Source organism: Pelophylax lessonae, assembly GCF_965119305.1.
Source record: "Pelophylax lessonae genome assembly, chromosome: 4".
NCBI classification, from domain to species: Eukaryota; Metazoa; Chordata; class Amphibia; order Anura; family Ranidae; genus Pelophylax; species Pelophylax lessonae.
The window spans coordinates 103,546,615-103,572,174 of record NC_138771.1 but is presented as its reverse complement, the minus strand read 5'-3'; the positions used below and the strand labels follow the sequence as shown (position 1 = coordinate 103,572,174).

The window sequence follows — 25,560 nt, the reverse complement described above, 5'->3', positions numbered from 1 at the left end:
CTGTGCGCCTCCATTGGAAGCTGCTACCTAGGGGGGCACACTTGCTCACTCTTGAGCCTGGGCTGTATGCGTCCATAAATATTGAGAAGGTCTTGGCCCCCGCCTCACAGGATTTGATTGCCAACAGGAGGAGCAAATGTCTCCCACTGCTGTCTCTGTGCCTGTGAGGATGTGAAGAGAGACTTGCAACACATCAAAGTTCAGCAAATGAGGTGATTGAAAATGGGTTGCTACAGAAATTTAGTGTAGATGGACCAAAAATGTCATGTCTGTGGCCTTATTTATTTCTTTGTTCTTCTTTACCGTTTTCCTGATACTGAGGCAACTCAGCAAGTATAGGTTGTGGAAGAGGTTTGTCATAGACATTAGAGGCCCATACCAGTGCCACAAGTAGACCCCAATGACCAATTTCAGCTGGAGAAATGGTTCATATGACAGATGTTAAAACCTTTCCCAGTCGCTATTCTACTGATAATGTGATGCTGGTCGCTACGTAGACCTCATAGACCTAAAAATGAACAATCAGGCAATATGGGCCTTCATGTTTATACATGAAAGACCTCCATCATTTGTCAGATCATGCCTACATATTGAACTGTCATCTGTGGTCTATGGCCAGTTTTAGGTGCCATAAGCTCTCCACTTTCTCTGTCAGAGCACTCCTTGAACAGAAACCTTCTAAATTCAATTGTCTGTTATAAACATGAGATCTGTCCACCCTAAAGTGAGCCAGATCAGGCAACTGTCCTTTCCTTAAACGGTATTGCATATACTTAAATTAATATCTCCTGCCTTAATTGGCATGTAAATTAAAAGCGTGATGGCATGTGATTCACTGTAATTCCTAATAATTATGATAATTATGTAGTATGTTGATATATTTAATTGTTTTCCAATTATAAATAATGGTGGAATAATGTAGAAGATGCTGGTATGAAGACCAAGCAAGATTTTTCTATGAACAGGTGCTGAGTTTTGAATTATCTCACTTTATTCACATATTGTCCTTTTGTGTATGCCACAATGGCATACGTTTTATTGAAGCTATATATACATTAGAAAAGTTTACCAGTGCAGTTAGTCTTGAGGTTCAGGCATCCCAGTCAGACAGCACAGCCATGTCCTGGATAACTTTGCAGACTATACTGCAATAAACCCAGGTCTAGAACACTCCTCAGCCTTTGACTGGGCCTGAACAAATGCCACATGTTGTAGAGGTCATCATTGTGTGCTTTCATCTGGTCTTTAATATAGAGCATCAGCTACCATGGGGACGAAATGACTCGTACCCACTGTGCAGCCCTACTGCGCACACTGCTGCCATCCATGAAAACAAACCAAGCTAAAAAGAGGCTATGGCTGCGCTCAATATGAACTGTAGCCATTTGGACCAAAAAAGGCCTCCATAGCTATACATAAAAAAAAAGAGCTAAAAAGAGGGATCTTAAAAAAAACGTAATGCCCTTAATATATCCTACATTTATGTGCAATTGTAAAAACCTATTTATTAATAAACAATAACAATACCCACAGCTATCCGTTACCGAAAATGTATAAACGTATATAAAAAATAATGCGCATCCCTTATCACAATCCCTTATTAGACAATAAATTTGAATCACACAGATGACCTATGCCACCAGTAAGACCACCTAAAACATACATTTAATAGACCAATGTCACTATCTGTCTGAAATAAAGCAATTCAGATTGAACTCCACGTTCAATCTGCATGGCAGGAGAACCTTAGTCTCAAAAAGCCAGAAAGATTCTCTTTGACTAAGGCGCCTAATAAAATTCCCCCCTCTCCAATGCCTAATCGGAATCTCTCCAGTGGAGCACATAGATGTTTGGCGCTGTATCTACACCTGCCTTGACGTGCATCATAACAAGAGGATTACCGTGTAAGTGTTCATAACAATAAAGCGAGTGTTTTAAACATACAGAGAGCACTTAGATTTTTTTACTTTGTTCATACATGCTGTGACATTCATGTGACTATTGGAGTGGCCAGGACCTCTTTGCACCAGCTATGCCTTATCCCAGGCTAGTTGGAATCTGTGTATTTTGACCTTCAAATTGGCTCAGGGGTTATGTTTCGGAGGTGAGCGAGCAATCTGTGTGACAGTGGTGGCTCAATCACGCATGTTGCCAGGTGTTTAAATCTCTCACAGAAGTTTTTCCCTCCTAAGGACTCTTTCCTGTTTGGGCTCTGAACTGTGACAATGTTCATTTTCATTATTTTAGTTACGCTGCACTGTATATATTTATTGTCTTTTTGGGTTTTTGTGAAATTCACCCTTGGTGTCCAGCTTTCATATGATTTATCAGTAATATTAAGGGTTGCGCTGATTGTACTTTTTTTAATATAGGACTTAGTACTTGGTGGAGAAACCCTTGTTGGCAAGCACAGGGGTAAGACATTTCTTGTAGTTGGTTACCAGGTTTGCACACATCTCAAGAGAGATTTTGGTCCACTCTTCTTTACAGATCTTCTCTAAATCTTTAAGGTTTCTTGGCTGTCACTTGGCAACTTGAAGTTTCAGCTCCCCCCATAAATTTACTATAGGATTAAGGTCTGGAGACTCCATGACCTTAATGTGCTTCTTCTTGAGCTACTCCTTTGTTGCCTTTGCAGCATGTTTTGGGTCATTGTCATGCTGAAAGACCCTTACACGACCCAGCTTCAGTGTTCCGGCTGAGGGAAGAAGGTTCTCATTCAAGATTTTACAATACATGGCCCCATCCATTGGCCCCTCAATGTGGCAAAGTTGGCCGGTACCTTTAGCAGAGAAACCGCCCCAAAGCATAATGTTTCCACCTCCATGCTTGACTTGTAGGGATGGTGTTCTTAGGATCATAGTCAGCATTTTTCTTCCTCCAAACAGTGAGTTGAATTAATGGCAAAGAGCTCAATTGTGGTCTCATCTGACCACAGCACTTTCCCCCAATCCTTCTTTGAATAATTTAGATGTTCATTGGAAAATTTCAGATGGGTCTGTACATGTGCCTTTCTAAAGGGGGACCTTGTGGGCACTGCAGGATTTCAATCCATGGCAGCATATTGTGTGACCAATGGTTTGTTTGGTGACTGGTCCCAACTGCCTATTCACAAGCTCCTCCCGTGTAGTTCTGGGCTGATCCCTCACTTTTCTTATGAGGCGAAATCCTGCATGGAGCTCCAGAACAAAGGATTGATGGTTATCTTGTATTTATTTAATTTGCAAATAATCGCTCCAACAGTTGTCTCCTTCTCACCAAGCTTCTTGCTGATGGCCTTATAGGCCACTTCAGCCTTGGGCATGTCTAAAATCTTGTCCCTGACATCCTTTCACAGCTCTTTGGTCTTGCGCATGATGGAGAGGTTTGAATTGAAGAAAGATATTCTATGAACAGGTGTCTTTTATACACATAACGAGTTGTCGTTAGGAGCACCTGTATACCACATGAGCACATACAATAGCAAACCTGTGGGAACAAGATTTATTGTTGGTTGGTAAGGGATCAAATACTCACTGAACTGCAACTCATTTTATAACGTGTTTTTTCTGGATTTTTGGTTTCTGTCTCGTATTTCAAATATACCTTTGATAAAAAATATAGACTATTTATAAGTGGGCAAACTTGCAGAATCTGCAGGGGATAAAATAATAATTTTCCCTACTTTAAATCCTGTTTAATAATAGTCTTTCTCCTCTCTTCTCCCAGAACATTAGCCATAACTCCTACCCATGTGTTATATTCTGCTATGTTGTGCTTTTATGATAGCTTTGGTCCATTTGTGCTCTGACTATGTAATGTTTATTATGCCCCTTTTCACCAATTATTGTTGTAGGCATATTAATTTTTATTTTTGGCTTGCCAAAACAATTTTCTCTGCAATTTCTGTAAAAAAATATTGTTCTCCCCTATTGAGTGCAAAGAATATGCTTCGTTGGTGAAATAATTTCTTACTAGTCAGTCTGCATCTAATATAAATGGGTAGCATTACACAACACCTGAGAAGAATTGGCAAGACGCTTCCTATAAACTGAACAACGTAGATCGTATGAAATAGGAGCTGCCTGCTTTTCACTGTGAGCTTAGCTGGCAGTCCTCACATCTGAGCAGCCTTTTATATGACAGTCTTTTTTCCGAGTCAGTGCTGCAAAAAACCACAATCTAGGGAAGAAATAGTAGTTATGGTCTCTAAATAGACCAAGAGGTTATTTTTCCCAACAAAAGCTTTTTAAAAATGACTAGTTGTTTTGACAATGGGGTGCCAGAAATGTAAGGAATACTTAGAGTAAGAGCTTTTCAGAACCTGAGGTTTTCCCGCAAGCTAATCTTTGATGACAGTGCGTGGCTGTTATTTATGTCTGTGTACGGTATAATTTTGCCATGGTTTGGACTTCCTGTCAGTTAAGCATTTTGTATGTTTTTATTACAACTGCGTAAGAATTAAAAATGCACGGCTGTTGGATTGTTGTTGTGAGGTTATTATAAAGGTACACTATATAGTTCTGCTTCATTAATTACAGAAAGAGATTTTCAAGTTTCTTCAAAGAATGATTGCAATTGTTTTTAATCATGTTTGTTTTACTGGCGCAAGCATTTCCCGTACTTAAGTAACACAACATGGCGATTCATATTGAATAATCCTCATTTTGTAGGCCTTCCTAGGTTTAAGGATAGTGTTACAGACTAAATGTATAATGTATGAGCTATGGAAACCACAAGAGAAAGATACCTGGTAGTGCAGCTACAATATGTGAATACATCTATGGAGCACTGCTCTAATATTAATGAAAGTTACCATTTAGTCTGGAGTGAATCCTTGTGAGCGAACGTGATGATGGCAGCAGATGTCTTGGGACATGTGTTATTTAGCTGAAGGTCCGCTTTTTTTTTTTTTTTTTTAGTTAGCAGGCCCTTGGGTGCAAGGAAAGCTGAATATTTTGAAGGTGAAACCTTTCATTCTGGTATCATGGAGTACAACTAGATCCATTCATTTCAAAAACTATACATTTGTATAGCATTCCCATTTTCTGGTGAACACAAAACTGGTTACATCAGTTCTTGCCCTCCTCAGATCGAAATTAAATGTGGGGCCCCAGTACTGCAGCACATTAAGGCTCGGTTCACACTACGTCGCTCCAACTTAGGGGGAGACCTGTGAAGTCGCGTATAGCACGACTTCGGCACGACTTGCACGGACTTCATAAAATGAATGTCTATGCAAGTCGCCTCCAGGTCGCCCCGGAGTAGTACGGGACCCTTTTTCTAAGTCAGAGCGACGTGTGTCGCTCCTATTAGAACGGTTCCAGTACCGCACAATGGGAGCGTGACGGACCGCGACTTGTCAGGCTAACAAGTCGCGGTCCAAGTCGGATCAGTGTAAATGGACACTAATAGTGCTAATCTCTGAACCACTGTGCTTAACTTGAATGTTCTAAAGAGAGCTTTGAACCCTAAATCGGATCATTTTGTATTCATTGTTCCATTTTATATTTCAGGCCTTTCATTAAGGCTTTGTTTCCAGAAAATCTTCAAGCAGAAAAGAAGGGGCGTCCTACTACTGCAAGCAGTAAAATCAAGGTAAGTAAGAAAAATATATACATCCTTGGTCCATTAAGTATATTGTTCACATTTTTGTTAAATCGCCTGTAATATTTTAACATTCACAGAAACAAGCAAATGATTTGGTGAATACATTGATGAAATGCACACCTCATTATATCCGGTGCATCAAACCAAATGAAACAAAGAAATCCAGAGACTGGGAGGAAAACAGGTATGTGATGAAATATGGGAGGTTTCTGAGAAGGCTCTTGATAATGGCTTGTCAGTGTGATCTTTAGGCCTGGAATAGTAATGAATGTTGATTGTGACCAAGAGTATTTCTATTCTGGTATACGGTCCTATTGACTACCCAGCCTTATATAACCTTTAGGTGGATTGATGGTAACAGTCCATCTCCTGTTCCCAAAAGTGTAGTGTTAGCACATATCAGGGCAAAACTTAACCAATTCACTGGGTCGCTGTTCTAAAACTAGAATTGGACAGATCAGGTGTCTGTCGCAAGTCGGTCATGTCCTTACTGAAAAGATAGGCAGTAATAATGTAATATGCCAGCAGGAAAATGTATTTTTTGCATAACCCTAACCTCTTAAGAATTTCTTAACACCGGCATCTAAAATTTTTCTCCAGGGTCAAACATCAAGTAGAATATTTAGGGTTGAAGGAAAACATCCGCGTACGCAGAGCAGGATATGCCTACAGGAGGGTGTTCAAGAAATTCCTGCAGAGGTGAGGATGACACTGTCCTGTTAACTTTTCATAATTTCTTCCCATAGGGAGACTCTAAAACGACCTCAGAAATCACCAGAACAACTTCTCAGTGCTGGATGCAGAATAGCAAAGCGAAGTATAGTTTGCACATGAGCCGTTGCAAGTATTCTCCTCTTCAATAAAAAGAAAAGATTAAATCGATAAAGAATGAGTAGTTTTGATATTTAACATGTATTTTTCACATACATGTTAAAATCAGCCTATATTTTTCCTGGAAAATTACTTGGAACTCCAAACCTATATTTTCAGAGCAGAGGCTCTGGAGAATAAAATGGTGGCCTTTTGCAATTTTTTATGTCACAAGATGTTTAAATGCTGTATACCCATACCCAAACTTGGAGGCCATTACACAATATCTCAGGATTAGTGTGGTGCAACCCTATAAGTCAGTGACCTCATTCCGGTCATCGAAGCTATAGTAAAATGAATAGGTTGTGTAGAGAAATTGACAGAACTGGAAATGTGTGTTTTTCTATTTGCTGTTAATTCTTTTGACAGCCTTCTGGCAACACTGAGTAATCCTAGGTTTACGTAGACATTTATGTGCAGTATTTTTTATTTGCATGCAAAGATCACAGTGAATGACCATTGTGTCTCTTCGAGTAGGCCTTGCAAGTGTAAACCCTTTTTCTATGTGTACACTGGCCTGAATGAGTAATGCGGAGCAGGATATTGCAGTGTTTACTTCCTAGTGAAACTCTCCTAGTTGTATCTCTATGTGACCAGAGAACATTAAAGCCAAGATGCAATGTCAAAGTCTAGCAGCGTCCATGTGTATCAGTTGACTTCCCTAAACTGTGACTAATTTACATACTTAAATCATTTTTCTCTGTTAAGGGCATATTTGGTACACACTCCTGTGCTGTGTTTTTTTTTATTATTTATTTATTTATTTTTTTAATATAGGCTGACCAATGCACAATTGTGTGTGTGTGTGTGTGTGTGTGTGTGTGTGTGTGTATTACTAAGGGAGGAATGTTTCTATTAAAGTATATGTAACACCCTTCAAGGTAGATGCTAGGTAAAGTATAGTGGGCCTTGTCTGCCTAACAGCAGGGCCATGTTTCAGTTAGATTGTCATGGTTCCCAGGTGTGGCTGTTGAGACTTGGGAGTCTCCCCACTGTGCTCAATGAAAGGGCTTTCATTGGGCAGTGGAGGAAACCCAGCCAATGGCACACTCAGGCTTGTATCTACCCCAGAAAGGCAGATTCTGCCGCACAGCATTCTGGGAGTGGATATAAGTTTGAGGGGAGCACATGACGCAGCGTCTTTGGTGGAAAGCAGATTCCCGGGAGGAAGAGTACGGCTGCCTCTCCTCCTCTTCCTAGTTCCTGAGTACTGTAGTACTGTAAACTGCCCCCTGGGGGTCTGCCTAGTGAGAGGGGACCACTCCGGAGAAGGTCAGAGGGATCCGGGAGCTAGCTAGCAGGTGCAGGAGCAAGAGTAAAGGGGGTGCTGGTGTTGACCCTGAAGAGTAAAGGGGGTGCCAGTGGTTGGGCCCTGAAGTATAGAGAGGGTGCCAGTGTGTGGACCCTGAAGTGTAGAGGGGGCGCTGAAGAGATAAATGTACAGCGTGCAGTGTTGAGAGTTGCAGAAGCAGTTTACAGAAGCTGCTTCAGTCAGGGAAGAATTGAGGGAGCAGTGTTCAGGACTTTTGAGCTACCAAGAGTGTCAGAAGTCAGTTCTCAGTACAGTCCAGGACTTTTGAGCTAACCAGTGTGTCAGAAGTCAAGTTTCAAGTACAATACAGCAAGTCAGTGTTTTTGAAGCGCCATCAAGTGTTGATCGGCCCCCAGCCGGCATCAAGACAGCGCTGAAAGGAATTTTTCTTCAAGTGTCCAATTTTGTACCCAGTTGAGCCAGGTGAGTATCCCACTCATTCCTTTCTCCCATCCCCAATATAAAGTAAACAAAACAAACCAAAGATGCCGGACTGGCCTTGGGCATTCAGCTTAAATGGGCTGAAGGTGTTACCGGTGACCATGGCAGACCCACATCAGGCCCAATGCCTGGAAAATCTGCTACATATAAATGAAGCTAAAACCTTTTTTAGTTGTGGATAGAGTAGAGAAGGCTTAGAACACCTGTCAGGTTTTATTGCTGTCTGTTGTTAGAATCACCCTCCCTATATTTGTCCTGTATAACGTTATCACCGAGAGTGACAGTAAAAATAAAAACCCAAATTTGAGGTTGTCACCCAAACAGCAAAAGGCATAAAAATTCCAATAGGGATACTAGATAGTGTCTGTAGGTTTGTTCTGAAGTTGAATTTGTATGTAAATCGGAACAGGTAAATTTTTGTCGTAAAAAAGTGTAGCGCTAGCCAAAAAAAAAGCAATACACACCAAACTGAGCATGTGCAGAGTGCCTCCTAGGGCTCTGTACAATCAGTAAATTGATTCAATAAGTGGAAGAAGGGGAGGATCAGAAAAGACAGGACCATACATACAGTCTTTTTACACAATGCAGAGGATTAACCCCCTTAAGTTCCACAGTGAGAATAACATGCATGCTTTACTGCATATACAGACTGATTTTACTGTTGTGGGTTTAGTAACACTAACAGTTTTTTTTTTTTTTTTTTTAGTGACACTAAATGTTTTTTGTTTTTTTTTTTTTAAACCGCAAATCTATTCAAATACGTATTCTTAATGCAAAAAAAAAATTACCTTTTAATGCTCTTCGCCTCATGCAATGTTTTTTTCTATTTGGATGCTGTGATCTGATTACCTTTTAGAGGGCGGCTACCTTCATTCTGCATGATCCCATGTATGCAAGAACGTAGCCACTCTCTCTTGCTAGCCTCCGAGCTGTATTAGAGACACGATGTAGACATGTAGTGTGCAAACAGCAGTGCACATGACCACAAATTACATGTGCGGCTTGTTCCAAACAAATAATAATAAAATAGATTACAGTGACAATAAGTAGTGGATGTGTATGGATTATTTTTGGAGAAAGATATTATTAGGCGGGACTTTAAAGTGATCCACCTTTTCTTTTGTACCCCGCCAGAACTCCTGCCGCCTCCTGCTTTTGAGTACCTCACCAGCAACTCGTTTGCTTCTGGGGGTACTTGTGCGGGCTTGAATCCGAGCCAAACTGTGTGTGCCCATTAACAAAGTGCGGCTCATTCCCACCCCAAATGCCCTTCACTGGATTTAATTGACACCAGCAGGAGCCAATGGCTCCCGCTGCTCTCACCGAGCCCAGTGAAGGGTGAGAGAGCAGGACCGCCTCATTCAGGCAAAACTCTGAAAAGAGATCGGGCTCAGGTAAGTATTTGGTGGGTGGGGAATTCGGGGGAGGTAGGTGGGGAGCTGCACCTAAAAGGTTTTTTTTACCTTGCACAGAATGCAAGGTAAAAAAAACCTTACACCCACTTCAATAGGTCATAAAGAATTTACATTGAAAATAGAAATATTACTGGATGTGTTTTGATCTGAGCAGGGACAAGGAAGATCATGGCTACATCACACAGATGTCTATGCTAATAATTTCTCTTAAAATTTGACTAGGAGGCCCTTTTTGTTTTAGGTCCGAATACAAGCCTACAGCAAATCATAACTCATACATGATCTCTGCTCTTATCAAGCATGGCTAATATCCCACATACAAATGTGGTGAAACTTCAATGGTCCGGTTTCAGTTTTTGGCCATAATTCTCTTGTGGGTCATAGAAGTGCACTTTTCTCCTGTGACCCAGAGTAAGCGGATAGTGGGCTGTTGCCTGCTGACAGGGCAGAGCCATGCCAGGCTTTGGAAGGATCCTGACAAAATTGTCAGGATCCACCCCTTAGCCTGACAGCTAGCTCCGCCTCTCAGCAATTGGCTGAAAGGTGGAGCCCGCCACGCCCACTCTCCCCAGCCTGGCACTCCAGTGAGCGCTGGAGGAGCAGAATGGAGAGCAGTGGCTGTCATGTGATCGCTTAGTTCTTGGTCTTAGAGCTGGTGTGGGACAGCTGCATCTTGACACAGTGTTGCAGTAAGGAGGTAGGTATGACGGCTTGTTTTTTACATCCTATACTTTTCCTTGAACTAAAATCTGTTAATTTTTAAATAATAAAGTTAAATATGGAGAATGCCAGTGAAGTTCAGGAAGAGTCATCTGCATAACGAGTGAAGTTAGACACTTAAGCTGGCCACACGCCAAAATATTTTTCATTCAGCCTTCGTGCTGAATGAGGAGAAATCTAACAGATTCCATGATCCACGCTATACAGCATGGATGGACAAATCTGCAGTGTTGGCTATTGTACAGGCGGTCCCCAGGTTAAAAACATCCGACTTCTACTTACAAAACGGAGAGAGACAACAGGAAGGGAGAGGAAATCAACCCCTAGGAAGGGAAATTCACTCCTGTAAGCATTATCATTGGAAAAAGGTGTCTCCACTGAAGCATTATCACCAATCCTTGTTTCCACAACAACCCAAAATGTTCAAAATCCAATTGTCACAGGGACAGAAAGTGAGGTGAAATCTTATAAACAGGGACAGAAACCGCAAAACAAATGTTACAGGGGTGTTCACCCTTCCCTATGCTATCCAAAAAACATAAACCTATATTTTTTTTTTTTTTGTGGGAGGGGTGCATGTGATCAGTACAGGGCCAATCAGCACTGTCCAGACAGAGGGTCAGGAGTCATGCTGCCTTATAGGACAGTCAGAGGAGAATAAAAACTCCTCCTACAAGCTTTAACCAGTGCTCGGCCGTACAGTGATCGAAGTCACAAGACTATATGCTGCTGAGAGTTTTTAGCAGTTTATACAGTGCCTTGTGAAAGTATTCGGCCCCCTTGAACTTTGTGACCTTTTGCCACATTTCAGGCTTCAAACCTAGATATAAAACTGTAAAACTGTAATTTTTGTGACGAATCAACAAGTGGGACACAATCATGAAGTAGAACGAAATTTATTGGATATTTCAAACTTTTTTAACAAATAAAAAACTAAAAAAATTGGGCGTGCAAAATTATCCAGCCCACTTAAGTTAATACTTTGTAGCGCCACTTACAGTTGTAAGTCGCTTGGGGTATGTCTCTATCAGTTTTGCACATCGAGAGACTGAAATTTTTGCCCATTCCTCCTTGAAAAACAGCTCGAGCTCAGTGAGGTTGGATGGAGAGCGTTTGTGAACAGCAGTTTTCAGTTCTTTCCACAGATTCTCGATTGGATTCAGGTCTGGACTTTGACTTGGCCATTCTAACACCTGGATATGTTTATTTGTGAACCATTCCATTGTAGATTTTGCTTTATGTTTTGGATCATTGCCTTGTTGGAATACAAATCTCCGTCCCAGTCTCAGGTCTTTTGCAGACTCCATCAGGTTTTCTTCCAGAATGGTCCTGTATTTGGCTCCATCCATCTTCCCATCAATTTTAACCATCTTCCCTGTCCCTGCTGAAGAAAAGCAGGCCCAAACCATGATGCTGCCACCACCATGTTTGACAGTGGGGATGGTGTATTCAGGGTGATGAGCTGTGTTGCTTTTACGCCAAACATAACGTTTTGCATTGTTGCCAAAAAGTTTGATTTTGGTTTCATCTGACCAGAGCACCTTCTTCCACATGTTTGGTGTGTCTCCCAGGTGGCTTGTGGCAAACTTTAAACGACACTTTTTATGGATATCTTTAAGAAATGGCTTTCTTCTTGCCACTCTTCCATAAAGGCCAGATTTGTGCAGTATACGACTGATTGTTGTCCTATGGACAGAGTCTCCCACCTCAACTGTAGATCTCTGCAGTTCATCCAGAGTGATCATGGGCCTCTTGGCTGCATCTCTGATCAGTCTTCTCCTTGTATGAGCTGAAAGTTTAGAGGGACGGCCAGGTCTTCGTAGATTTGCAGTGGTCTGATACTCCTTCCATTTCAATATTATCACTTGCACAGTGCTCCTTGGGATGTTTAAAGCTTGGGAAATCTTTTTGTATCCAAATCCGGCTTTTAACATCTCCACAACAGTATCTCGGACCTGCCTGGTGTGTTCCTTGTTCTTCATGATGCTCTCTGCGCTTTAAACGGACCATTGAGGCTATCACAGTGCAGGTGCATTTATACGGAGACTTGATTATACACAGGTGGATTCTATTTATCATCATTAGTCATTTAGGTCAACATTGGATCATTCAGAGATCCTCAGTGAACTTCTGTAGAAAGTTTGCTGCACTAAAAGTAAAGGGGCTGAATAATTTTGCACGCCCAATTTTTCGTTTTTTTATTTTGTTAACAAAGTTTGAAATATCCAATAAATTTCGTTCCTCTTCATGATTGTGTCCCACTTGTTGATTCTTCACAAAAAATTACAGTTTTATATCTTTGTTTGATGCCTGAAATGTGGCAAAAGGTCGCAAAGTTCAAGGGGGCCGAATACTTTTGCAAGGCACTGTATTTACTAAAATAGTCCTATTTCCATGTTCTGTGTACTGTAGGGGGACCAGATATAGTGAATGCAGGGTCCTGGGTTTAGTAACACTTTTTAAGCATGCTTATTTTGATCAGTTCAGATTGAAGTGGGATTTCACTCTCCCAATTACCATTGATTTTTTTTTTTTTTTTTTACATTCCTTCAGTCTGTTCCTGGTTTCTTACCTAGGCAAATTATGTCCTACATCCCAAGGGGTCTTTCGCACTTTTTTTTTTTTTTCACGGAGCGGATGACATGTATGTCCGCATATCATCCCATCCGTATGTCCGCATATCATCCCATCCGTATGTCCGCGTATCATCCCATCCATTTGCGGATGATATACGGACATAATGTATGTCTATGGGCATTGCGAATGCCAGCGGATGACACCGCTGACATCCGATTTTGCATACGTTCCGTTTTTTCAACGGAACAAAAATAGGGTTCTGTTCCGTTCCAAAAAACGGAACTGAAAGGAAGAAAACGGATGTCAGCGGATGGTCATCCGCTGACATCCGCAATGCCATTGACATACATTATGTCCGTAAATCATCCGCAAATAAATAGGATGATTTACGGACATGTGGAACGCCCGTGTGAAAGGGCCCCAAGAGTCTTCAGGAGGAGAGGAGAGGATTTCTTCAGCTAAGCTCACTCTCCTGCATAGATGCTTGAGCTAAAGGCATATGGATTTGAGGAAGAAAATGCTGCATGAATAATTTTCCCTTTCTCAAGATGGCCACAGCCATAAATGCTAGAGGGGTGTTTTTCAAAGTGATTTCTAAACAAAATAAAGCATAGAGACATTGATGGATGAAGGAGTTTGCTTTGAATATTAAAAATGAATTAGCGTGTTTGGTTTGTGGTACTCAGATGCAGTGTAGCTCCACTTTTACTTTACATTGCATAGTTAAGTTTATAGGTTTCATTTACCAGTATGTTAGCCTGGTTTGCCCTGTTTCACTGCAAAATGTTTCTCTGGTTTATACATTTCTAACATGCGACCAAAATAAAATAGAACATTTAAAAAAGAAACAAGTTGCGCTACAGTATGGTAATGCTGGCCATACACTATACGAAAAATCGTCCGAAATTAGGTCATTTGGGTAGTTCGTTAAAATCGATTTTCTGATTGTGTCCATTAACTGGCCGAAAAATTAACTTTTCAGAGCCAAAAAATCGAAGGAACAGTTTGGAAAATTCTGACAAATGTACGATAAACTAAAAGGTTAATGTGTTTCTCGCTCGATCTGTTTGCACTAGGCATATGTGACAAACTGAACGAAAAATGAATTCATTTATGTCCATTGAACGATTTATCGTTCGAAATTCGGTTATTACATGATGGCACGATCGTCTGCTCTCATGGCCGATTTTTTTCGTTTTTCGAAAATAAGTTTGAATGATTTTTCGACTAGTGTATGGCCAGCTTAAGAAATGCTCCTTCTGCTTCACCCTGCCGAGTATAATGGATTACAGGAGACTTAAGCTGGCCATACACTAGCTGAAAAATCATTCAAACTCCTTTTGGAAAAACGAAAAATCTGCCGTGAGAGCAGACAATCGTCCCATTGTGTAATGACTGAATTTTGAACGATAAATCGTTCATTGGACATAAATGAATCTGTTTTTCGTTCAGTTTGTCACATATGCCTAGTGTAAACAGTTTGGACGAGAAACGCATTAACCTTTCAATTTATCATTCATTCGGCAGAATTTTCCAAACTGTTTCTTCAATTTTTCGGCTCTGAAAAGTTAAAACCGATTTTCTATTTGTGCCCATTAACTGGACAAAAACCGAACGAACAGACCAAGCAACAGATTTTCGAATCATTTTTTGGCTAGTGTATGGCCAGCATTAGAGTAAAATAAATATTTTTCATTGGGAACTCAATGGAAGCATTTGTAAACTGGTGACATGTAGCAAAAAGGTTTATTTCAACCTTCCTAAAATATAAAAAATGAGTAGAGCACAAGTAGCATTCCAAATTGGAAAAATTGGCAGAAGCCATTAATAAAAGGCGGTCAGTTTTGATCTCTACCATTAAGACTTGTGCATGCTGCATCCTGGTCTGCTTGTACACATTCATCACTACGGTAATAACTCCATTACACAGTGTACACGTATGACACTGATATATTCATGTTTGCACTAGTTCTGTAGTTGCCATGTTACCCTTTTTCTATCAGTCTACTTTGTTTACTGTAGCATGGTATTGATTGCTTTTATTAGTAACCATGTTCACGAAGGACATTCAATAAGAAAGTTAGGCAAGACTGACAATATATTGTAAGGATACATAAAACAAGTGTGCCACTATATAAATTGATTATGAATTAATTCATTGTCTGTTATATGCAGACAAATGTGCAGGTCAGAGCAGCAATTCCTACATAAAGTGGTTATCTGATATACAGTATAAATTAGTAAAGCAAGTTAGGATAATACTCTCTATATTTTCACAGTAAATCTTTAAATTGTCATGTCAGGATATTGATGAAAGGAACATCTGAATTTTAAGACACCTTTTAAAGTAGTTATGAATATACAATGGGGTTGAAGCTTTCGAATGCAGTCATAACTATGCAGGCATTTTAACCACTTTTGTTTATTTTCAGAAATTATCTCTTATTCTACATGTTAAATGTTACGGTATGGGACCATGCATTTCTTTCTTGATAGTGGGGGAGGGGTGCGGCCACAGGACACCGTGAAGACACACAGCGTGCCTGCATTCTATAGTCTGTTCAGCCTGACGCAAGACGCAGGCTGCGCTTGAGCAAGGGATATGTTCAAGAGGCAGACTGTGATTGGGAAGGGGGTGTGTGCGTGGAGCCAGACGGTGATTGGAAAGGGGGTGTGTGCGTGGAGCCAGGCTGTGAATGGGAAGGGGGTGTGTGCCGGAGCCAGGCTGTGAATGGGAAGAGGGTGTGTGCCGGAGACAGGCTGTGATTGGGAATGGGGTGTGTCCCTGAGCCAGGCTGTGATTGGGAATGGGGTGTGTCCCTGAGCCAGGCTGTGAATGGGAAGGGGGTGTGTGTCGGAGCCAGGCTGTGAATGGGAAGGGGGTGTGTGCCGGAGCCAGGCTGTGATTGGGAAGGGGGTGTGTGCCGGAGCCAGGCTGTGATTGGGAAGGGGGAGTGTGCCGGAGCCAGGCTGTGATTGGGAAGGGGTTGTGTGCCGGAGCCAGGCTGAGAATGGGAAGGGGGTGTGTGCCGGAGCCAGGCTGAGAATGAGAAGTGGGTGTGTGCCGGAGCCAGGCTGAGAATGGGAAGGGGGTGTGTGCCGGAGCCAGGCTGTGATTGGGAAGGGGGTGTGTGCCGGAGCCAGGCTGTGATTGGGAAGGGGGTGTGTGCCGGAGCCAGGCTGTGATTGGGAAGGGGGTGTGTGCCGGAGCCAGGCTGTGATTGGGAAGGGGGTGTGTGCCGGAGCCAGGCTGAGAATGGGAAGGGGGTGTGTGCCGGAGCCAGGCTGAGAATGGGAAGGGGGTGTGTGCCGGAGCCAGGCTGAGAATGGGAAGGGGGTGTGTGCCGGAGCCAGGCTGAGAATGGGAAGGGGGTGTGTGCCGGAGCCAGGCTGAGAATGGGAAGGGGGTGTGTGCCGGAGCCAGGCTGAGAATGGGAAGGGGGTGTGTGCCGGAGCCAGGCTGAGAATGGGAAGGGGGTGTGTGCCGGAGCCAGGCTGAGAATGGGAAGGGGGTGTGTGCCGGAGCCAGGCTGAGAATGGGAAGGGGGTGTGTGCCGGAGCCAGGCTGAGAATGGGAAGGGGGTGTGTGCCGGAGCCAGGCTGAGAATGGGAAGGGGGTGTGTGCCGGAGCCAGGCTGAGAATGGGAAGGGGGTGTGTGCCTGAGCCAGGCTGTGAATGGGAAGGGGGTGTGTGCCGGAGTTAGGCTGTGATTGGGAAGGGAGTGTGTGCCGAAGCCAGGCTGTGATTGGGAAGGGGGTGTGTGCCGGAGCCAGGCTCTGATTGGGAAGGGGATGTGTGGCAGAGCCAGGCTGTGGTTTGCAAGGGGTTGTGTGCTGGAGCTAGGCTGTGATTGGGAAGGGGGTGTGTCCCGGAGCCAGGCTCTGATTGGGAAGGGGATGTGTGGCGGAGCCAGGCTGTGGTTTGGAAGGGGTTGTGTGCTGGAGCCGTGTGTCGGAGCCAAGCTATGATTGGGAATGGGTATGGTGGGTGATCAAACTACGCAATACAGGCAGGCTGTTTGTCTGTACAGTGTTCGGTCCTCTAAATGACTATGCAATAACAGATCAACTTCTGAGTTTTGTTTGGTCAGTTTAGAACAAGGAAGAAAGGTGGCTGGCAGGGTTAATAAGGTACTTCAAAAGGAAGAAGTACATGAAAATGATGGAGACTATGATTTATAAAATACACATACAGTATGTGAACAGACACATAGAAATAATAAATATTTAGGGTAACCTCTACTTTAACAGCACAGTGATTGACATTGTCAGTGCTTGAATCTGTGTTCATTTTGACCAGGACAGCATTGGGGTTATGTGGTTAATGCAGTGCAAGAGCAATGAAAATGAAGAAGTGGATACTATGATTTCTACACTTTACATCTCATTGCTGGTTTTTGCACTGAGACGGAAATATCCCCTAAGCATGTTGATGTTCTCCAAATGTTTGTATGGGTTTCCTGTGGATATTCAGGTTCCTTCTGGAATCTAAATAAAAGTACTTCAAAGCTAATTGACTGTGACCTAAATTGGCCCTAGTCTGGTCTGTGTTGTCACCATCCATTAGCAGTATTGGATTGTAAACTACTTCAGGGGTTTGCCAGCACTGCATATTTCAATAAGATAAGTGAAATACTAAAATGATCTCTTGAAGTTGAATAGCAATCCTAGCGGGTCCCATTGTTATCCATATGTTGCCCAATAAAAGCAAGTACTGTGCCGAATACATGCATTCCTTCGACTGTTGGAATAGGTCAGTGTTATGATATGTTTCTTAAAGAAGAATTCCAGGTATGGATATTTTATACATGGTTACATTGTTCCATCCTGGACCTACTGTATGTAACTATGTATATGGTAAACCATACTTGGCCAATGCCCCTGAAAGCTGAAAATCATTGAAGTAGACCCCACGACTCCAGTGATTCCCACTTGCTTCCGGGTCCCGCACTGAGCGGCTGCCCTGCTGCATTCTGAACCCAGATCATCAGCTTCTTGGCATGGGTGCCATTCAGAGAATGGTTTGCATTTTCTGAATGAATGCAAAGCGTTTTCTGATTGGAGGAGGTGGAGAGCGTGAGATGATATTTAACAAAATCTGATAATATGGAAAGTCTCAAACCAATAACTATTTGTTTCCTTTACTATTGAGGTCTTTTACATAAATGATCATAGTCTGTAAAAAAAAAAAAATCTATTTTACGTATGCATTTTCTTTACAGATATGCAATTCTGACCAAAGAGACTTGGCCTACATGGCGTGGAGATGAGAAAAAGGGCGTCCTCCATTTACTGCATTCTGTGAATATGGAGCCTGACCAGTTCCAGTTGGGGAAAACAAAAGTGTTCATTAAAGCTCCTGAGTCGGTGAGTATTTTAGGTGCATGATGGGGTCCACAAACTAATGGAAAACACTTTTTGTACATTGCAGATAAAGAAACCTGAAAAAAAAAAAACACTTAAATTAGAAGTATAGCCAAAGCTATTTTGGCTGTACTTCTGTAGGTCACAGGAGTGCAGTTAGTTCTACACTCCTTATGAGCCATTTTCATCTGACAGTGAGCGTTACCCGTCAGAGCCGCTCCAGACCATATGGTTGGGATCCACTTGGATGCCTTCAATGGCAGCTGGCTCAGCCTCTCAGCAAGCCACTGAGAGCCTTAACCAGCGGCTCCCAGCCCAGTGTTCCAATGAGCTCTGGAGGGGCAGAGCAGAGGGCAAATGACTAACAGTCTCCGCCTCTCTCCTCATTGAAGACTGAGAACTGTGCGATCAGAGGTCTTTGATCTCTCAGTTCTCAGTCTTAGAAATGGTGAGGGACTTGATGCTGCATCCACCTAAGTGACTATAATTTTTTTTTTTTTCTGAAACTCATACTTTTCTCTTAATCACTTGAGCCCCGGAAGATTTTACCCCTTTCATGACCAGGTCATTTTTTTGCTACCTGGCAATTGCGCGGTCATGCAACGCTGTACTTAAACAAAATTGATATCCTTTTTTCACAGAAATGTTGGTTTCTTTTGGTGGTATTTGATCACCACTGGATTTATTTTTTGCGATTATAAATGAAAAAAGGCTAAAATTGTTGCTATCTAATAAAAGAAAATTTCTTTATACATTTTGGCATTGATTAAAAAAAAAAAATCCCCAATAAGTGTCAATTGATTTGGTTTGCATGAAAGTTATAGCTCCTACAGCATATACAGTATACTGGAATTTTTATTTTTTTCTATACTACTAATTAGTGATCGGCCGATATAGTTTTTTTTTTTTAATGTCGATACCGATATTTTGGTCATCGGTTATCGGCCTCGGCATGGAAAAGCATTCAAAATGCCAAGTTTGACTGTTTTGAATGCTGTCAGTTTTTTAAATTTGGCGCGAGTACCCTGAAGTGATGTCATGAGACCCGATCAGAGCCGAATGCGGCTTTGATTGGGTCTTCGGGAGCCATGCAGGTAAGATGCCGGGGTCTCCCGGTGGGATGTGAGACCCGGGCGAGCCGCGGAAGGTGGCAGGAGGGAGGCCTTGTAATGAAAGCCGAGTGGCTTCTCAGCCGCATTGGTTGTCATTACAAGACAGCCGACCGTCAGCTATGGACGCCAGTACCGGGGTGATGCCTCTAGCTGCAGGCATCACCCCTGTACAGCACTTTCCCGAAATATCGGTAACCTCAGGGGCCGATTCCGATATATTGGGGAAAGTGCATATCGGCACCCGATAATCGGTCGATCCCTACTACTAATGGTGGGGATCAGCGACTTCTAATGGGACTGAGATAGTGCAGGTGGGCAATCTGACACTAACTGATGCTGGGGGAAACTGACTAACTGCCATTGACATTACCAGTTACATGAATACAGTGATAATACCATGCACTGTCACTGTACTAATGACACTGGCTGGGAATAGGCTAACATCTAAGTCGATCAAGAGGTTAAATGTGTGCCTAACTGTGTAATATGTGTAAAGTATGTTGCTTTCACTACTAGATCTCTTAATTGAGAAACTGACACATCACTCCCTCTGTACAGAGCTCTGTGTTTATCAACACAGCACTCTGGGTTGTGATTTGTTTACAGCTGATAGGCAGTTCCCGGCCATGAATCATTGGCCTGGACTTGTTGGCAGGCTCCCGCTGTGTACAAACACAGCAGCTCATGGGCAGAGAGCTTGCATGCGCGTGCTCTAAATCCAAAAAGTAGGCACTGATGAACAGTTATGTCACTTTGCCTACACCAGCCGCTCGCCCGCAGTACATTGTGGGTGTGCGGCAAGTAGTTAAGTTTAACTTGTTTTGAATAAGTGAAGGGGATAGTCTTTAGTCAGCTTTCCTTTCTAGGGCCTTTCCCCTTACTTACTTTTCTAGTGATAGTCACACAAACAGCATTGAAACCCTCTTGAACCTCTCAGATTATAATTCTTGTCTGGGTTCCCAGGGAAGACACAACCAGAAATCTTACCACTTTTCATGAACCAGTCATGCGTTTCTTCTTTTAGTCCTCTCATCAAGTAATATTATACTTTGCCTCTCTTGCAAAATTCTTTATTCTAACTTTGTTAAACGTAATGAACCACAAAATAAGAGAAATGTCCAGACTGTGCCGAAATTTTGCAGCATCTGCAGTCATTCATAGGGCGCCCCACCTGTTGCTGCAATGAGAGTCATCCTCTTTAATGACGTGTTCGCCACACCTGAATAAATAAAAAGTGCTAAAAATAATTGGAGTGCAGTCCGGACGTGACACTTGGCGAGTTATTCAGGCTGCTCTTCATTCATTTACACTGAGCAAAGTAATGGCATCTGACAGGCCCTGACACAGGGAGCATTTATCCTCCTGCTAAGCACATCATTATCATGCCTGAGCATTCAGATAGAATAGATGACACATTATATATTTCCAAAGGTATCTTGTGAAATTTTTTTTAAAGGCGAACTCCTGTCACTTCCCCTTCTCTATCAGTGTGATTCAGTAGCTGGCATCCACATATATACGAATGCCCACTTCTGTATTCCACTTTGCTGATAGACAATACAGCTCTGCTAATTGCCAGCTTTATGTGACGTATACAGTCATTCCTATATGTAAAGTTACAAAAGGTGAACTTATCCTTTAAAGTGGTGTTCCAGCTGTTAAAAAAAATCAAGTCCGCAGCTAAAAATAGTGTATCTGCTGACTTTTAATCAATAGACACTTACCTGTCCAGGGAGCCCGCAATGTCAGCACCCCAGCCATTTTTCGTATTGGCTGTCAAGTGCTGCCACCAACATTCATTCTATGGGAAACCGGCAATGAAGCCTTTCGACTTCACAGCCGTTCCCTACTGCGCATTCTAATTAGCTCAGCGGTGGGGGAAGGAGGAGGACGAAACTTTCGAGGGACAGCGCCGTGGCGCGCTCTCCCGGAAGTGGGGAAGGGTACCTGTCAAAAATAGGCACCCATTCCCCCGCCCCCCACCTCCCTGAAAGGTGCCAAATGTGGCACCGGAGGGAGGGAGCAGATGAGTGGAAGTTCCACTTTTGGGTGGAACTCTACTTTAAAGTATAACTAAAGGCAAAAACATTTTTTTTTTTTTAAGCTTTGGACAGAGTCCAGAGGGATTAGAACCCCTGTCAGTTTTTATTGCTGTCTATGCCCCCGTTAAGAAGCTTCCCCCTCTCTATTTGTCCTGTTTACCATTATAATTGAAAAGTGAAAGTAAAAGAAATTACCCAAATATTGGGTTGTCTCCAGAAAAGAAATAGAGGGGAAATCTTCCAATGCGGACACTAGTTCTGGGTACCTTGGGGTCCCCAAGAAATTGCCTTGATTTACAGGGTTTTCCTCTCACTTCCTGTTTGGCTATGGGACAGGAAGTGAAGGGAATGCTCCACAATGGGACACAGATGATGAAAAAAAAAAAATTGACAGGGGTTAGAACCCTCCCTTATTCTATTGAAAATTGTTAAAAAAAAAGCTTTTGCCTATAGTTCTACTTTAAGAAAGGTTTTATATGAGCAGAAATTAACATTGGTAAAGTGACAGCATTTATCCTGTGGCTTCTTTCCTAGCCTATACATGCAGCTTTGGAATATGGAGACAGATTTTTATGGTAAATTTAGTTTTCGTTTTTGTAAACTGTGCTGAGAGGACTCAACCTTCGAGCTGCTAGAGCTTTTTTTTTTTTTTTTTTTTTTTTGCAACTTCCCCCCCCCCCCCCACATGTACAAAAAAAAATTGCTTTATGTCACACTATATTAGCACAACAGTTTATTAAGGGTAACCTATTTCAGTAGAATGAACACAGGAAATGCTGAGATAAACACCACACAGACTACAGGTGACCTTGTTTACCCCTTCAGCTCTTTCTCCTTGTAATATGCTCCCTCTACCACTCCTTCTGACAACCCTTTCCTCTATCCTTAAACTAACTCTCCTTCACCCCTCTTCTCCACCCCACAGCTTATATATATCACCCTGACTTCTGTCCTCTCCTTATTACTGCACTCCTCCATCTCCTGCTATTTCTAAATCCATATGCACACAAAATCTCTAGGACACTGAGGCATGTCCCTTCATATAAATCACACTCTCATATTACCTCCCTCGCCTTTCTGCTTCTCCTATCCTCTGGAGATATATCCTCAAACCCTGAGCCTCCATCATTTACCTGTACTCCACACCCATTACCATGCACCCTCTGGCAGCAGCCGCAATTAACACAATTTAGTTCCCATCTCTCTTCTTCCCAAGACCAGACTCCCTTTCTCTTGCGCCCTTTGGAATGCCCACTCTGTCTGTAATAAACTCACCTCTCTCCATGACCTCTTTATCGCTAACTCATTTAATCTACTCGCCATTACTGAAACCTGGCTTCATGAATCCGACACTGTGTCTTCTGCTGCCCTATCCCAAGGTGGTCTTTTCTAGACTCCCTCCCCCAGACCCAGTGGACGCAAGGGAGGGGATGTTGGAATCCTTCTAGCCCCACATAGCACCTTTCAGGTTCTTCACCCACTTCCCTCTCTGTCACTCTCGTTTGAAGCACATTGCATTCGTCTTTTCTCTCCAGTTTCTCTAAGGATATCTGTGATCTACCAGCCCCCCTGGACCAGTATCAACCTTTCTTGACGACTTCTCTGCCTGGCTACCCTACTTTCTCGACCCTACTTTCTCTCTTCTGAAATCCCCACAATCATTCTCGGCAACTTCAACATCCCTATTAATACTAACACTCCTACCACTTCCAAACTTCAGTCTAACCTCCTCCTTTGACCTGAAGCAATGAATACATGCTGCTACTCACACTGAATGCAATATCCTTGACCTTGTTTTCTCCCACCTATGCACTCCATGCAACCTCTCAAACTATCCTTTCCCTTTCTCTGATCACTACCTTATTAGTTTCACCCTCTCCCTCCAACTGCTTTACAGTTACCTGTAGAAACCTACGCCATCTCAACCTTTCTCTTCTCTACTCTGCTACCACTCACCTCTATGGCAAAATCGCACCCCTGTCCTGCACCAACCTAGCCACTTCTGTCTACAACGCTTCACTTTTAGCGTCCCTGAACACACTGGCCCCCCTCACTACACATCGAATCAGGCTCCCGACCCCTTCAACCTTGGCAAACAGATAACACTAGAAGTCTGAAAAAGTATAGCCGTGCTCTTGAGCGTCTATGGCGTAAGACTAGGTCTCCGAAAGATTTCAACCAATATAAATCTGTCCTCCAAAAATACAATTCCAGTCTCCACACTGCCAAGCAAACCTACTTTTTCACTCTCATTAACAACTTCTCATCCCATCCCTGGCAACTCTTCTCTATCTTCAATTCTCTTCTTCATCCTCCACTGCCTCCACCCACTAGTCATGAGGAGATCTCTGCTCTTCAGATACCTTCCACGCTTTACACTTCATGCCCACAGGTACAATCACTACTTTCCTCATTCAACCCCACCACTATAGACAAGGTTGCTAAACTACTTGCTAACGTACAGCTAACTACTTGCCCTCTGGATCCTGTTCCCTCGCAAATGCTACGTTCACACTCTGGCTCTATTCTACATTCTAACCCACATCAATCTCTCCCTCGCTTCTGGCATCTTCCCCCAACTCTCTAAAACATGCACTAGTCAGCCCCATACTTAAAAAAAAACCCTCACTGGACCCAACCAATCTTAAAAACCTACGCCCTATCTTCTTGCTCCCCTTTTTTATCCAAACTCCTTGAACGTCTGGTCTACAACCGACTGAGTGACCACCTTGCCGCAAAATAGCCTTCTTGATCCCCTTCAGTCTGGATTTCGGCCTCAACACTCCACAGAAACTACTCTCCTAAAACTAACAAATGATCTACTAACGGCCAAAACCAATGGACACTATTCTGTACTCCTACTCCTGGAACTTTCTGCTGCCTTTGATACAGTTGACCACTCCCTCCTCCTCAAAAAACTCCATGCCTTTGGTCTTTGTGACTGTACTCTTCACTGGTTCTCTTCCTGCTTATCCAACCGCACCTTTAGCATTACTTATAATTCTACTTCCTCCTCTCCTCTTCCTTTCTTTGTTGGGGTCCCCCAAGGTTCTGTTCTTGGATCTCTCCTATTTTCAATCTACTCCTCCTCTCTGGGCCAATACTATCTCTACGCTGATGATATCCAAATCTATTTATCCACCTCTCGGTTCACTCCCTCAGTCTCCTCATGTATCACTAATTTACTAGCAGATATATCAATCTGGATGTCACACCACTTCCTCAAACTCAATCTATCCAAAACTTATAATTTTTCTTCCACCACGTGCCCCTTCCCCTGATCTCTCTGTCAAAATCGATGGGACAATTATCAGCCCATCCCCACATGCCAAGGTCCTTGGTTTAGTCCTGGACTCTGATCTCTCCTTCAAACCCCACATCCAATCACTGTCCATATCTTGCCACCTCAACCTCTGCAACATCTCCAAAATACACCCCTTTCTAACCAATGACACAACAAAGCTCCTAGTTCACTCCCTGGTCATCTCGCGCCTCGACTACTGCAATTCCCTCCTCGTTGGCTTACTTCTACATAGGCTATCCCCCCTTCAATCCATCATAAATGCTGCTTCCAGACTCATCCACCTTACCAATCGCTCAGTGTCCGCTACTCCTCTGTCAATCCCTCTACTGGCTTCCGCTCACCCAACAAATTAAATTCAAAATACTAACAACATCTTACAAAGCCATCCACAGTTTAGCCCCCAGCTACATCATTAGCCTAGTCTCAAAATACCAACCTAATCGCTCTCTTAATTGCTCACAAAACCTTCTGCTCTCTAGCTCCCTCATCACCTCTTCCCATGCTCGCCTTCAGGACTTTTACAGAGCCTCTCCAATCCTATAGAACTCCTTATCCCAATCTGTCCGATTATCACCTACTCTATTAGCTTTTATATGATCCCTGAAAACCCTCCTCTTCAGAGAAGCCTATCCTACCCACACCTAACAACCATACCTCAGTTTTCAGCTCATCCCCCACCGTTCTGGCCTTCTGTTTCACTTAAGCCTCCCTTCTAGATTGTAAGCTCTAACGAGCAGGGCCCGCTAATTCCTCCTGTATTGAATTGTATTGTAACTGTATTGTCTTCCCTCATATTGTAAAGCGCTGCGCAAAC

At 42.8% G+C, this 25,560-nt stretch overlaps 1 protein-coding gene across 1 annotated transcript in view; it reads left to right on the top strand.

The window, feature by feature from the left end:
* MYO1E (myosin IE) overlaps positions 1-25,560 on the top strand; it is a 276,218-nt gene that overhangs the window by 187,710 nt on the left and 62,948 nt on the right. Inside the window, exons 16-19 of the mRNA XM_082253069.1 lie at positions 5,496-5,577; positions 5,667-5,773; positions 6,190-6,288; positions 18,147-18,291. Coding sequence (XP_082109195.1) covers positions 5,496-5,577; positions 5,667-5,773; positions 6,190-6,288; positions 18,147-18,291 — 433 coding nt within the window. The remainder of the gene's footprint in view (positions 1-5,495; positions 5,578-5,666; positions 5,774-6,189; positions 6,289-18,146; positions 18,292-25,560) is intronic.